Source organism: Lithobates pipiens, unplaced genomic scaffold, assembly GCF_037356315.1.
Source record: "Lithobates pipiens isolate NorthernLeopardFrog02 unplaced genomic scaffold, aLitPip1_a1.2 Scaffold_28, whole genome shotgun sequence".
NCBI lineage: Eukaryota > Metazoa > Chordata > Amphibia > Anura > Ranidae > Lithobates > Lithobates pipiens.
In genome coordinates this window covers 117,757,287-117,771,954 of record NW_027507789.1, presented here as the reverse complement: position 1 = coordinate 117,771,954, position 14,668 = coordinate 117,757,287, and the positions used below count along the sequence as shown (strand labels likewise).

General features: G+C 45.3%; 1 protein-coding gene across 1 annotated transcript in view; it reads right to left on the bottom strand.

Moving 5' to 3' along the window:
* Window positions 1–14,668, bottom strand: part of UQCC1 (ubiquinol-cytochrome c reductase complex assembly factor 1) — a 357,706-nt gene that overhangs the window by 194,354 nt on the left and 148,684 nt on the right. The window contains exons 5-6 of the mRNA XM_077459564.1: window positions 10,200–10,272; window positions 842–899 (exon numbers count right to left, since the gene is read on the bottom strand). Coding sequence (XP_077315690.1) covers window positions 842–899; window positions 10,200–10,272 — 131 coding nt within the window. The remainder of the gene's footprint in view (window positions 1–841; window positions 900–10,199; window positions 10,273–14,668) is intronic.

Sequence of the window (14,668 nt, the reverse complement as noted above, 5' to 3'; positions counted from 1 at the left end):
TGATTGCTGTAAAAATGAAAATGGTCCCAAAAATGTGTCAAAATTGTCCGATGTGTCCACCATAATGTTGCAGTCACGATAAAAATCACAGATCGCCATTACTAGTAAAAAAAAAAATTATTAATAAAAATGCCATAAAACAAACCCCTATTTTGTAGACGCTATAACTTTTGCGCAAAAAAGGCTTATTGCAATGTTTTTTTACCAAAAATATGTAGAAGAATACGTATAGGCCTAAACTGAGGAAAAAATTATTTATTATAGCAAAAATAAAAAAATAATGCTTTTTTTCAAAATTGTCACTATTTTTTTGTTTATAGCACAAAAAATAAAAACCGCAGAGCTCTATTTGTGGGGAGCCACGTCGCATGACCGTGCAATTGTCAGTTAAAGCAACGCAGTGCCGAATCGCAAAAAGTGCTCTGGTCTTTGGTCAGCCAAATGGTCCGGGGCTTAGATTGTTGAACTCTATATATATTTTGCTGAATCATTTATAACATGCATATATTTTTTGTATTTTTTTAAATTGTTTGAAATTTTAGTTTGATGCACGTATCATCAAGGGGAATAACAAGACACGTGGCCACTCATTAAAATTAGAAGAAAAGAGGTTTAACCTTAATCTACGTAGAGGGCTCTTTACTGTAAGAGCAGCAAGGATGTGGAATTCCCTTCCACAGACGGTAGTCTCAGTGGGGGGCATCGATAGTTTCAAAAAACTATTAGATAAGCACCTGAACCACCACAACATACAGGGATATACAATGTAATACTGACATATAATCACACATAAACATCATAAACAGACAAACAATAGCAAAAACTCACAAACCCTACTTACCAGACATGGAGCTGTGTCACAAGGAACCATGAATTAAGTGTATCAGGAAGATTACATTCTGTATTTAAAAATAGAACACAAATATTAATAAACATCATAAATTAACACTGTAAAGCTTTTTTTTTTTTTTAAAAGCAGCAAATATGTTATACTTAAAGTGGAGGGCCACCCTAAAAAAAGAAATGGCATAAAAATGCTCCTATTCCCTGGCGTCAAAATGCTTAAAACTCCAGGGCGACATTCACAAAAGCACCTTGCATGCGGTATTTAGGTGTCCAGATACATTTTGCCTAAATATCGCATGCAATCTTGAAACTGTCAATTCATTATATTGTTTTGCAGTATTTACTTAAAATACTGCAATATTTACTCTATCCCACAGAAGGAAATAAATAATTCAATGTATGCAGTAATTAAGAAGTGGTCTAGCCATGTGGTACTTAAGTGTATGACTATAACTGGTTAAGGAGCAGGCAGATGCTGGCGTGCGTCCTTAACAGCCAGTAACTGTCATGGTTGTTAACCACTTCCCACCCGGCCAATGCACATATACGGCCGGGTGGGAGCCGTCTACTCCTGATAGGACGTTCAGGAACGTCCATCAGGAGGAGCGGGATCGCCCGCGCAGCGGCACGATCCAGATGCGCCCGTGTCACCGGGACACGGCGCATCTCAGATCGGCAGGAGGGCTCTGTGATTGGCCCTCCTGATCACATGACGGCCGTGTCCAATCACGGCCGTCATGTGATGTAAACAAACAGCCGGTTGCTAGGCAATCGGCTCCTCCTCTCCTCACACAGAAGTCATCGCTGAGGAGAGGAGAGCAGATCGCTGCAGCCGGCTGATGATCAGTGAGTATGAGCTGTTTTTTACAGCTTTTTACTCACTGATCTTCAGTCTAGTGTAAACACACAACACACCACACAGTGTAAACACAGTCCCCACATATGTCCCCATAACACACATGTCCCCAAAACATACATGTCCCCAAAAAATAAAAACACATGTCCCTAATAATAAAAACATGTCCCCCACATATGTCCCACTAAAATCACTTGTCCCAATGATTATGTGCACACATATGTACGTGATCACCTGCACACATATGTACATGATCATTTGCGTACATATGTCCGTGATCACACAAACCAATTATTATACACTTAACGGAATTTTTTTTTACCAAAAACATGTAGCAGAATACATTTTGGCTTAAATTTATGACAAAATTTGATTTTATTGGATTTCTTATAAAATAGAAAAAAGAAAATATTGTTTTTTTTCCAAATTTCCGCTTTTTTGCGCCTATATCGCAAAAAATAAAAAACGGAGTCGTGAATAAATACCACCAAAATAAATCTCTATTTGTGTGAACAAAATGATAAAAATTTCATTTGGGTACAGTGTAGCATGACCGCGCAATTGTTACTGAAAGCGCTACAGCGATGAAAGCTGAAAATTGGGCTGGGAAGGAAGGGGGCGAAAGTGCCCTGTATTGTAGTGGTTAAGGACGCAGTGGCCGCCCATTCTTTAACAACCGATGAGTCATCAGCTGCTAGCGGGGTTCTCTGCTGACAGCTGAATGTAGAAAAAAAGAACTGCCGGCATTAAAATCACAGAACGAAAACAGCGTGGGGTCCTGGAAATGTCGGAAAACATGGTGGGGGATGGCCCCCCATTCCTGAATCATACCAGGCCACATGCTCTCAACATCTCAAAGAGGGGGTGCTTCCCTCCCCCCCAAGCACCTTGTCCCCCTGTTGATGTGGACAAGGGTTTCTTCCCCACAACCCTGGCCAGTGGTTGAGGGGGATCTGCAGGTGGGGGAGCCCATCGGGAATCTAAAAGCCCCCTTTAACAAGGCCCCCCTATGTGAATGAGTAGGGGTACATAGCACCCCTATTCATTCACTAAAAAAGTGTTCATAAAGTAAACAAAAAGGGGAGACACAATTTTTGACAAGTCCTTTATTAAAAAAAAATAATTGTCCCTCAGTTTAGAGCCATCGTGTGCTCACCCGAAAAAAGGGGGGCACCCGGTGATGTCACTGGCCTTAGTTTATTTGGTGGTGGTGGGAGGCGGCAGAGCTGTCAGATGATGGAAGCCAGCGTCAGGTGCAGACCTCTTTTTTTTTTTCCCCGAGTCAGCGGTGGTCATCATGATTGACAATGGGGCTACATCGAGGGACAGTTTTTTTTTTTTTTTGTTTTTTTTTAAATAAAGGACTTGTCAAAAACGGTGACTTTTTATTTAATTTTTGAACACTTTTTTGGTGAATAAGTAGGGGTGCTATGTACCCCATACTCATTCACATGGGGGGGCGGAATCTGGTTAAATGGGGGAGCCCCCTTACCCCAAAGTGCCCTCTCCCATGTTGTAGGCATGTAGCCTGGTATGGTTTAGAAGGGGGGGTGCTCGCTCATCTCCTCCTCCCCTTTCCTGACCCGTCAAGCTGCATGCTCAGATAGGGGGCTGGTATGGATTTTTGGGGGGAGCCCACACCATTTTTTTTTTAATGTTGGAGTGTGGGTTCCCCTGAAAACCCATGCAAGACCTAAGGGGCCTGGTATGGATTAATGAGAGAGACCCCATATGTTTTTTTCCCGTGATCAATGCTGGCAATTCTTTTTACATTTAGCTGTCAGCGGGGAACCCACTGAGAAAATGCTTCTCAAAATAACGTCAAACATTTTAGTGTCCTAAAACAGGATTCAGAAAAGGTAAAACTCTTTTAATGAAAATACAATTGTAAAATGTTTAGTCTACTTTCATACTCAGACCGGCCGAGCGTTAGCGGTAAAGTGACGCTAGTTAACCAAAGAAAGGGTTAACAAGGGGTTTAAAGTGCACGCAAAGAGCCGCTGCCGAAGCAATTTGCAGCCACTTTGGCAGCGCTGCCCATTGATTGCACCACCCCAAATATGCTGCTTGCGGGACTTTGCAGACCGCCCCACAAGCGCACACTGGCTTTCACACTGGGGTGGGCATGAGAGGTGCTTTACAGGCACCATTTATAGTGCTTAAATTCCTGTAAAGCACCTCACTGTGAAAGAGGTCACAAAGTTTAATAAACAGTCATGAGAAAGGTTTGTATTTTTAGTACATGTACGAAGATTATTGCTTAGAATAAATTTTTGACTAGACATAAAAGGGTTGATTTACTAAAGTTGCAGAGTGCAAAATCTGGTGTAGCTCATTATAGAAACCAATCAGCTTCAAGGTTTTATTTTTATTTTTGCTGGTGAAAGCCTAATTGAACAAACACGTTACAAGTTGATTGGCTACAATGCAGAGCTTCACCAGGTTTTGCACTCTCCAGTTTTAGTAAATACACCCCCGTACATCACAAAAAAAAAATAAAAAATAAAAAAAGGATATTTTGTACTCACCGTAAAATCCTTTTCTCTGTAATTCACCGACCGACACAGCTCTTCTCTGTAACTAAATGGGTTGTATAGCCTGCCATTAGGAGAAACTAGGCAAAATTGTTACACAATACACAGAACTTGAATCCCGCCCCAGCAGCTTCAGTACGTCAACAAGCAGTACAACGTAGAAAAAAGGAGGGGTGGGTGCTGTGTCGGTCGGTGAATTACAGAGGAAACCGATTTTACGGTGAGTACAAAAAAAAAAAATCCTATTTTCTCTTATATTCACTGACCGACACAGGGATGGGATAAAAACAGCATAAAAACTTCAATAAGCATGGCAAGTGGGAACTAGTGAAACTAAACCCACACAAAAACAGCAGTATGGGGAAAAACTCCACCATATAACCGTGTATACGCAACAGGAGCGAACCCCCAGATCACAACAGTGCGGGGGTAATGCAACAGAGCATTAACAAAACAGTACTGCGTTTTGCTCGAAAACCAGGAAAAACGCAATTGCAACTACACGGCCACCTGTAAAACCTTGCGGCCGAAACCAGCATCAGCCGATGCACTGACGTCTACCTTGTAGAACTTGGTAAACGTATGGACAGACGACCAGGTCGCCGCCTTTCACACCTGAGCGACAGACGCTTGGTGTCAGAAGGCCCAAAACGTAGTGATTGCTCTTGTAGAGTGGGCCGTGAAGGGAAAGGGAGGCACCTGCCCCTTCAAGGCGTAGGCTTGGACTACAATCTGTCTGATCCACCTGGAAATGGTGGCCGTCGAAACCGCCATGCCCTTCTTAGGACCAGCCACCGAAACAAACTGAGTCTGACTTCCGAAAGGAAGCTGTGGCAGACAAGTTCACCTTCAGAGCCATAACCACCTCCTTGGGATGCTTCAGCTTAGGACACAATGTTGGCAATACAATGTACAATTCGGTAGAAAGGATGGCTGTGGACGCAACACCAATTTATCCCTGTGGATGACCAGATAAGGCGACTTGCAGGACAAGGCCGCCAGTTCCGAAACCCTCCTGGCCGATGTGATGGCCACTAGAAAGTCCACCTTCTGTGTGAAAGGGTCAGCAAAGGAATCTCCCTGATATTCTCAAGCGGCGGCTTCTGAAGCGCGACAACACCAGCTTCAAATCCCACGGAGGTAACGGAGGACGCACCAGAGGTACTACATGTCGCACCCCCTGCACAAAGGTACTCACTAACGAGTGGGATGCCAGGGTTCTTTGAAAAAAAGACAGCCAGAGCTGAAATCTGTCCCTTGATGGTGCTCAACGCCAACCTCTGGTCTACACCTTGCTGAAGAAACAGCAGGATCCTGGATATAGAGAAGGAGCGCGGATGCCACCCTTTCTCCTCACACATGGAGATGTAGGCCTTCCAAGTACGATGGTATATCTTCCTGGAAGATGATTTCCGCGCCCTCAGCATAGTTGGAATCACAGAGTCTGACAGACCCCGGTTCCTCAATACCTGGCTTTCAATAGCCAGGCTGTTAAAGCCAGCGATGGTAAAGCAGGGTGAAGGATTGGACCTTGAGATAGGTCCTCTCTCAAGGGCAGTCGCCAGGGAGCGTCTGCCACCAGGTCTGCGTACCAGGCCCGCTGAGGCCAATCTGGGGCAATCAGGAATACTGAAATCCCCTCAACTTCCACTCTGCGAAGCAGACGTGGTAACAGTTTCAGCGGAGGAAAGGCGTAGATCAGCTGGTACAGATACCACGGAGCCACCAGTGCGTCTGACGCGTCTGCCCATGGATCTCTTGTCCTGGACACAAATCTCGGCACCTTCCGTTTGAGACAAGAGGCCAATAGATCCACATCTGGTGTGCGTGCCCCATTTCAGGCACAGCAGCCTGAATATCTCCGGATGCAATGCCCATTCTCCTGGGTCCAGCATCTGTCGACTCAGATATAATCCTCCTGCCAATTTTCCACCCCCGGGATGTAAATGGCCGACAGGGCCAGAACATGACGCTCTGCCCACCGAAGTATGTGAGCGACCTCCCGAGCAGCGGCTGAGCTTCTTGTTCCCCCTTGGTGATTTACGTACGCCACAGCCGTGGCATTGTCTGACTGTATCCCGGTCAGACTTCCTTGAAGACGAATCGACCATGTGTGGAGGCACAGCCTGATCGCTCTCAATTCGAGCAGACTGATCGGCAACTTAGATTCTTCCGTCGACCAGAGGCCCTGAGCCGATGGAGATTCAATCACTCCACCCCAGCCGGATAGACTGGCGTCCGTAGTGATCACCGTCCATTTCAGAGGAAAAAACGATTTTCCGGACTGAATCACCAGGGACCTCAACCACCAGATCAGGGAGCCCCTGACTGGCTGGCTCACCTAGATCTGCCGATCCAGGGACAACGGAGATTTGTCCCATTTTGTCAAGATCTCCTTCTGCAGTACTCTGGTGTGGAACTGGGCATAAGGTACTGCCTCGAAGGAGGCTACCATGAGCCCCAGCACCCGCATGCAAAAGCGGAGCGATCACCACTTGCAGTTCATCAGCAGTTTGACTGCAGATCTGAGCGTCAGCAATTTGTCTGAGGGGAGAAAAACCCTCGTTTCCCTGGAGTCCAATAGTAACCCCAGGTACACCAGACGCTGAGTCGGTACCACCACCGACTTCTTTCGGTTCAACAGCCACCCAAATGCTTGCAGGGACTGCAAGGTGATCGCCACATCCTCCTCTAATTCTGAGGCGGAAGAAGCTCTCAGGAGGAGATCGTCTAGGTAACCCACGATCGCGATCCCCCGTTATCTCAACAACACCAATACTGGAGCCAGTACTTTGGTAAAGACTCGGGGGGCTGATGCCAGGCCAAAAGGAAGAGCCACAAACTGGTAGTGGGCTTCCTCGACTGCCAAACGCAGAAACTTTTGATGCCGAAGGCATTTGGGTATGTGCAGGTAGGCATCCTGAATGTCCAAGGAAGTCTCCTTGATGGAGTGCAGTGACTACTGAGCGAACTAATTCCATTCTGAACCTCTGCACCTTTACAAAGTGATTTAGGGCTTTTAGGTCCAATATTAGACGTACCCCTTCCTTCTTGGGAACCACAAACAGATTTAAGTAGAACCCCTGGAAGCGCTCCGATTCCGGAACCGGTACAATCCCCCCGATTCAGCAAGTCCCTCAATGCCCCTAAAAGGGCCCCCAGTGAACCGGGGACACGGGTATGCTGGAGGGAAAGAATCTGTTTGGCGGCCAAGACAGAAACTCTATCTTGTAACCTGTGGAAATCAGATCACAGACCCATTGGTCTGATAACCGGGAGGTCCAACGGGCTGCAAACTCCCGAAGACAACCCCCCACCCGAGACATGTAGCACTTTTGTTCGCAAGCTTGCGGTTCCAGGGACACTTCTGACCATCCGTGGGCATCCTGTTGGGCTGGGGTCGTTTTGCCAAAACACGGGGCGGACGAAAAAGCCGCTTGTGAGTGGAAAAAGAGGGCCCTTGCCTGCGGCGTGGCTCCTCAGCCTTCCTGGCCTGTGGGAGTAGTGTACGCTTACCACCCATGGCAATTTTAATAATGTCATCCAACGAGGCTCCAAAGAGCCATTCGCCAAGGAAGGGATGATCAGGGCTTTCTTGGATGCCTAGTCAGCAGACCAGCATTTCAGCCAAATGAGGCGCCTCAGCACCACGGCTGACACTGAGGCCCTGGATTGCAGGGGAGAGTATCCAGGGCCGTGTCACAAACATACTTAAGGCCATGCACTAGTTTGTCTGCTAGTTCCATGCAGACAGGGGAGGCATTCTGCTCTCCCAATTTGCGGTGCAAAAGTTTTGCCCACTCAGTCAGTGTCTGCGACACCAGTGCGGATGCCAGCACAGGTCGCACGGCTGACCCCACAACCGTAAACAAGGAACGAGCCACTGCTTCCTGTCCTTGGGGTCCTTGAATGCAGGAGTCCCCTCAACCGGGATTGTGGTTACTTTATTTAACCTAGATACTGGGGGGTCCTCACCGGAGGAGCCAACCACTTTTTGAGAAGGCTTACCTCAAAGGGGTAACGCACCGGCAAGTTTTTGGGGACTGAAAAGGTCAGTTGCGGGCGGCCCCATTCACTGTAGATGAATTTGTCAAAATAAGTCAAATACGGGAACACCTTAGGGGAATGTGCTGGCTTGCAGGACCCAAAAGGGACCGGTACATCAGCAGAGGAATCCGCTGGCTCCTGAATCTTCAGGGTATCACGCACAGCTGTGATAAGTGCTCCAACAAGCGTCTTGTTGCGCCTGGACCCAGACGGGGAATCATCCTCACTGTCTGAACGGTCCTGGTCAGCCACGTCCGATAGGTCAGAGCAGGAGTCTCCAGCCGCAGCAGGGCCCGAGTCTGCATCAGAGCTCTCCCCAGAGGACGGGGTGGGGCAGGGGCCTATTACGTGCACCATTCCTGCCACGTGCCGCCTCTAACTTGGCAACATAGGAGTCAAGGACCGCCGTCAGGGTGTCCATGCGCACAGCGCTAACTGCAGGTGACCCGGTTGCTATAGCCTGGATTTTGGGGGAAGAAACACCAGTTTCTGAAGCCATGCTGACCCTAGCCTGTCTGCCACCTGCAAGGGGACTTAGGACAGTGAAGGTCCCACCCTCCTGCTGCCGCCGCATGGGGGGGGTTACTTAGCGCTAGACTCACCACCCTGGGGCATTCTGTGATAGCCACAGCAGTGCCTGTAGTCCCTACGGGGTTCCCAGTTGCAGAGAGGAGAAAACTGTCAGCAGCAGCAGCTCCCACCAGCGGAGCAAAGATCTGCAGAGCAGCTTCAGCGTTCAGCAAAGAGCTACCCAGCGTCCTGCACACACACAGTGGATACAGGAAGCAGCAAGAGAAAGCCATGCAATGCTGCCACAAGAGGCCAGCAGTGAAAAAAGCGCTCAGGCTTTAAGAAAACGACCGCCAATGTAATCAATAGGAATCCTAAAGAAAATGGCTGCTGAAGCTCACCAGGAGAATCCATAGCTTTCCCAAATCCAAGATGGCCGTCGGAACGGTGCCATGCGGTGACAGAGCAAAAAAAAAAAAACATTCTACCTGCTAATAGTCAGAACAACCTCCATAAACATGTTTTTGGACCCCCAGACCTGGACCAGGACTAACGCCAGCCGCACAGACCCCCACAGGTGAGAAACAGTGACACACACACACACCCCGCCCACAGAGCATGCAGACACCCCCCTCAGAGGGGGGAAGGAGGGGTGATAGGGACTTGGGAGAGAAGATGGGGAGGTGAGGTGGCCCCTGAATCGACCCCCCAGGGAATACCCAGCTGCTCACCCCACCGAAGCAGGGAGAGCAGTACTTACCAGTCCTGAAGAGCTGGTAGACATTCCATCACAGACCCACTCCTGCGCAGTTACAGGGTGGCTGCTGGCCTCGGTATACTGTGATCCAGACATCAGTAGCCCAGTCATATGTATACCCTGGAGCATTGAAGCTCACCGACCACCTCTGGAGCTGAGGCATGTCGTGGCCTGCCGAGCCTTAGCTGCGGCCTGCTCACGCTCGATGGACGGACTGAGGAGACTACAAGGATATCATTAACCAGCCTGTCACCCAGCCGGCAGTTGATAGAAGATCTCAGGGTCTTTCATCTTGCGCAAAAAGCAGCAAACCTACAACAAAAATATGGATCGAGAGGCCTGCAGGGTTTCCTAGGTCATTCTCCTTGCTAGGCAAAATAAAAACTGAAGCTGCTGGGAGCAGGAGGAGGGTTGATAGCACGGGGCCCGCCTCCTGGGGCGGGATTAAAGTTCTGTGTACTGTGTAACAATTTTGCCTAGTTTCTACTAACGGCAGGCTATACAACCCATTTAGTTACAGAGAGGAGCTGTGTTGGTCGGTGAATATAATAGAAAATAGGATGACTCTACACTCACACGAGAAGATCAAAGCAATCTGATGGCCATAACCCAATCTGAACAAAGACAATGAAAACAAAGATATACTCACTTTCAAAAAACTCTTCATAATCTATTCTTTCAACGCAGCAGGTATACATGCGCAAGGCAGCAATTTTAATTTTCTGTAAGAATAATCACATGGTTTATTAACCTGTTCATGGTCTAAGTTTTAAAATTTACATTTAAAAAATAAAGAGAAAATAGCATTCTAAAAGTACATGCAATAAAGTACAAAATCAGTTTAATAAAACGTAAACCGTATCTAAACCCCAAAACAAAAATGTAATATATTGCAGCCTTTTTTGAGGCTTTCTTCCTTAATTTTCATCTACTGATCCTACAAGTAACTCCCCTTCTTCCTAGGGTGGCAACGCTCACTTATTGCACTGCATCTATAGAGGAGCAGTATTGTCACCATAAGCTGGTTTCCCGATTTGAACTACAAACATCCCTGCTCCTCCTCATCTCAATTTCATAGAAGGGAGTTGTTTGCTAGTTCATAGCAGGAAGCTGGGAAGACTAAGACCATTGTTTGACACTTCCATAGAGTGTAAAGAAAGTGAAAACACCACAAGATTTTTGCAGGATCAAAGGGAGTTTTCATGTACTAGACGACCCTTAATGGTTCCATCTTCCCCCTTCAGTCAAGGGTGACATTTTTGAGTGGGTTATTTTCCGTTCTGAGCCTGTTCCTGGAGTGGTGGTGAGACGCTTACCTTATACAGCAATGTGTATTGTGAATCAAAAACTAGAAAAATATTTTGGCTTATTGGCCTTTACAAGGAAATCAATGGATCTTTTGAGGGGTTTTGCACATCTGGCTCAAAAAAGAGCCGATTTGTGGTGCATTAACACAATACACCCTAATGGACATCATTAAATGCACCACAACACATACAGTAGGTCGTTCACATCTGTGTACTGTGGCGTGTCAGGGATGTGGGGTGGTGGGCCAAGCACACATTCCCGCCTAGGAGCAGGTACCTGTCAAACAAACCCACTTGAAACCAAAAAATGTGTTAGAGGCTAGGGGTGGCGGGGGAGTTGATGGACTACACCTTTTTGGGTGAAGGACCACTTTAGGTTTATGTCCACTCCCTACTGTACCAACCAACAAGTCTATATTCTAGTCTGGGTCCCTGATGAGGTAACTGCAGAGAGATCCTTACGCACTAGGATACACCTTGCATGTACTTGTCAGCGTTTAGGCTTATTATGCAAATTCAGACGTGGTCAAAGGAAAGTTCCTCCAAATGGTCTAAAGGTAGCAAAATACACAACAAGTGTGATTCAATACACCCAAAATGGCAAACTCCAGACCAAACATTTTCATTAAATCACTTAACCTTTATTTAAAAGGAGTTAAAATGTCAGCATTTAGAGGATGCCAGATGCCACAAAACCACAAAGAACAGATGTCCTACACAGCAGACACACTGCATACTTCATTAAGCCATGATACTCTTTTAAAATAAATCTTTTTTTTTTTTTTGCACCAGGCTTTCATTAAAGCATGTGCGTCAAATGGTCTCATCCTACTTATTGAAATAAAAATAGTCACGTGTGGAGACTTTATAAAAATAATTTTCTCTTCATTATTAGTTAAAAAAAAATAAAATGCAAGATTTAATGTTGCAGAAGAGGGGAGTTTTTTTTGTCCTCTATAAGGCCTCATCTAGTGTAAAATCATGGTGTTTTTCCTTACCTTAGGAGCTGCAGGTGGCATGTACAGCTGGCCATAAAAGTGGTTGGCTGTATGTAGCCATACTTTGTTATATGTCGATGCTTCCATGCATTGGTGTCATTTTTGTTTATGGTAATGCACAAAAGCATTGTTTGTTTGTTAACTGTTTTTGGCTGGGGCATTTTTTGGCTGTAAAAAAAACCCACAAAACGAGTGGGTTCCGAGGGGAGTTTTTCGGCTGAAGAGCGCTCTAACGTCAAAAAAATTCAGATTTTAAATCAATTTAAAAAAACGCTTAAAACACTAATGCTAAAAAACGCTAAAAACCGCTATTGCAAAAATGCTGAAAAAAACTTTAAAAAGCTCACTGCATGAGGCCTAAATGTTTATTCAGTAGTAGAAATTACAATGTACAGCAAAAGGGTCTGTATTATATACAGTGCTGTGAAAAGTATTTGCCCCCTTCCTATTTTTTATATAATTTTTTTGCATAGTGTCACACTTAAAATAAGTCAGATCATCAAATAGATTTTAATATTACACAAAGATGACCAGGAGTATAAAAAAAAAAAAATAATAATAATTTAAATGATTATTTCATATATTAAAGGGAAAACAGTTGTCCAAACCTGCCTGACGCTATGTAAAAAAAAAAAGAAATTGCCCCCTAAACCTCTTAACTAGTTGTGCCAGCCTTGGTAGCAACAACTGCAATCAAGTGTTTACAATAACTGGCACTGAGTCTATCATATTGCCATGGAGGAATTTTAGCCCACTCTTTTCGGAATTGTTTTAATTCAATTTAGCCACATTGGAGGGTTTACAAGCATGAACGGCCTGCTTAAAGTGGTTGTAAACCCTTACAAACCACTTTGACCTACAGGTAAGCCTAGATTAAGGCTTACCTGTAGGTCCAAGCAATATCTCCTAAACCTATATGGTTTAGGAGATATTTGCCCGAAAACGGGCACTGCTGTCTACGGCGCATGCGCCGTAGACATCGGCGCGCAGGCGCACTGAACGCGGCAGTTCCAAGAATGGAGCTGCCGCATTTGTCGACTCCCGTGCGCATGCGCGGGAGTGACGTCATCGCGGCTTCACCGAATGACAGCGGCGGAGCTGCGAGACGCCACCAGCAAGATGGATGCGGCGGACTACAGGGGACAGCGGCGACTTCGCTGGCTCCTGTGTCAGGTAAGTGACACATAATGGGCTACTATGCGATGCATAGTAGTCCATTATGCTTTACCTTTGCAGGGAAAAAAAGGGGAAGTAAACTCATCAGGGTTTACTTCCTCTTTAAGGACATGCCACAGCATCTCAATATTCCTTTAGTTGAAGAAAAGACTGTTGGCCCTGTTGCTTGTTTAGAATTTTTGGGTGTGACTATTAATTCTTTAAATATGGAATTTAGACTTCCCTTTAGATAAATTAGATACAATTTCTTAGTATTTGATTACATTTATTAAAAAAAATAACTTTAAAAGAAATACAGTCTCTGCTTGGGATGTTCGCCTTTGCGACTAGAATTCTTCCATTTGGTAGAATGTTTTCTAGACGTCTTTAGTCTGTTATTTCAGGGTTAAAAAAACCCTTGCAATTTTTACATTTTAATGGTAAAGCCATTTGTCAATTTGACTTTATTGGCCCTAACATGCTAGGATGGGTTATGTCACTATATTCGAACCCGGCGGCGGCGGTCCGGATAAACGTGTGGTGCTCGAAATCATTTACAATCGCTAACGCGACGAGGCAGGGGTGTCCCCTGTCCCCCCTAATTTTCATTCTGACGCTGGAGCCCCTGATGTGCCAACTTTCTCCAGAGTACTCAGGACCTCAGACTGGGCTGAAGATTTACCTTCCAACAAGACAATGACCCCAAGCACACAGCTAAAATAACCCAACCAGAGCCCTGACTTAAACCCAATTGAGCATCTCTGGAGAGACCTAAAAATGGCTGTCCACCAACATTTACCATCCAACCTGACAGAACTGGAGAGGATCTTGAAGGAGGAATGGCAGAGGATCCCCAAATCCAGGTGTGAAAAACTTGTTGCATCTTTCCTAAAAAGACTCATGGCTGTATTAGATCAAAAGGGGGCTTCTACTAAATACTGAGCAAAAGGTCTGAATACTTAGGACCATGTGATAAAAAAAATGAACTTAAATGATTTTAGCAAATGGCCACAATATAACAAAGTGAAAAATTTAAAAGGGGTCTGAATACTTTCTGTCCCCACTGTATATCCGTCTTAACTCTTTGGTTTAATTTTCAAACAAGTCGCTTGAATGTTGTTTGGATTCTCATGCCAATCCTTTGTGTATTGGGCTCAGAAGAGAGCATCAGCAAGAGCCTATTCTTCTAATCTGCATCTTGATTCTTCTTTTAAAGATGGCTGGAGAGAATGCGATGAAATTACTTAGTCTTTTTTTTTAGATTGAGTTTTGGCCACAGCCTGATATTCTACTTATTCATTTAGGGGGTAACGACATAGGTCAGATGAAGACTTTAGATTTAGTTTTTGAAATTCAACAAACAATCTCATTTCCTCATTTAAGAATTGTATTTTCTGAAATTATTCCTAGACTTTGATGGATTGATTCTTTCTACTTTTGAAAAAATTTGAAATAGAAAAAGCCGCGGGCTTAGGTGACAGGCAGTATGCTTATCATACATCCTGTCAGTTGGGGTAAGTTTGTTTTGATTACTCGGAATAGAGATTATTATTAAGCCTGAGCCGTAGTGGCTGGGTTTATTTATGAAAAAGGGGGGGAAGCCTATTTATAGTCCCCCTTTCCTCATGGAATCTGATGCAGCGGTAATTGTCTTAAAT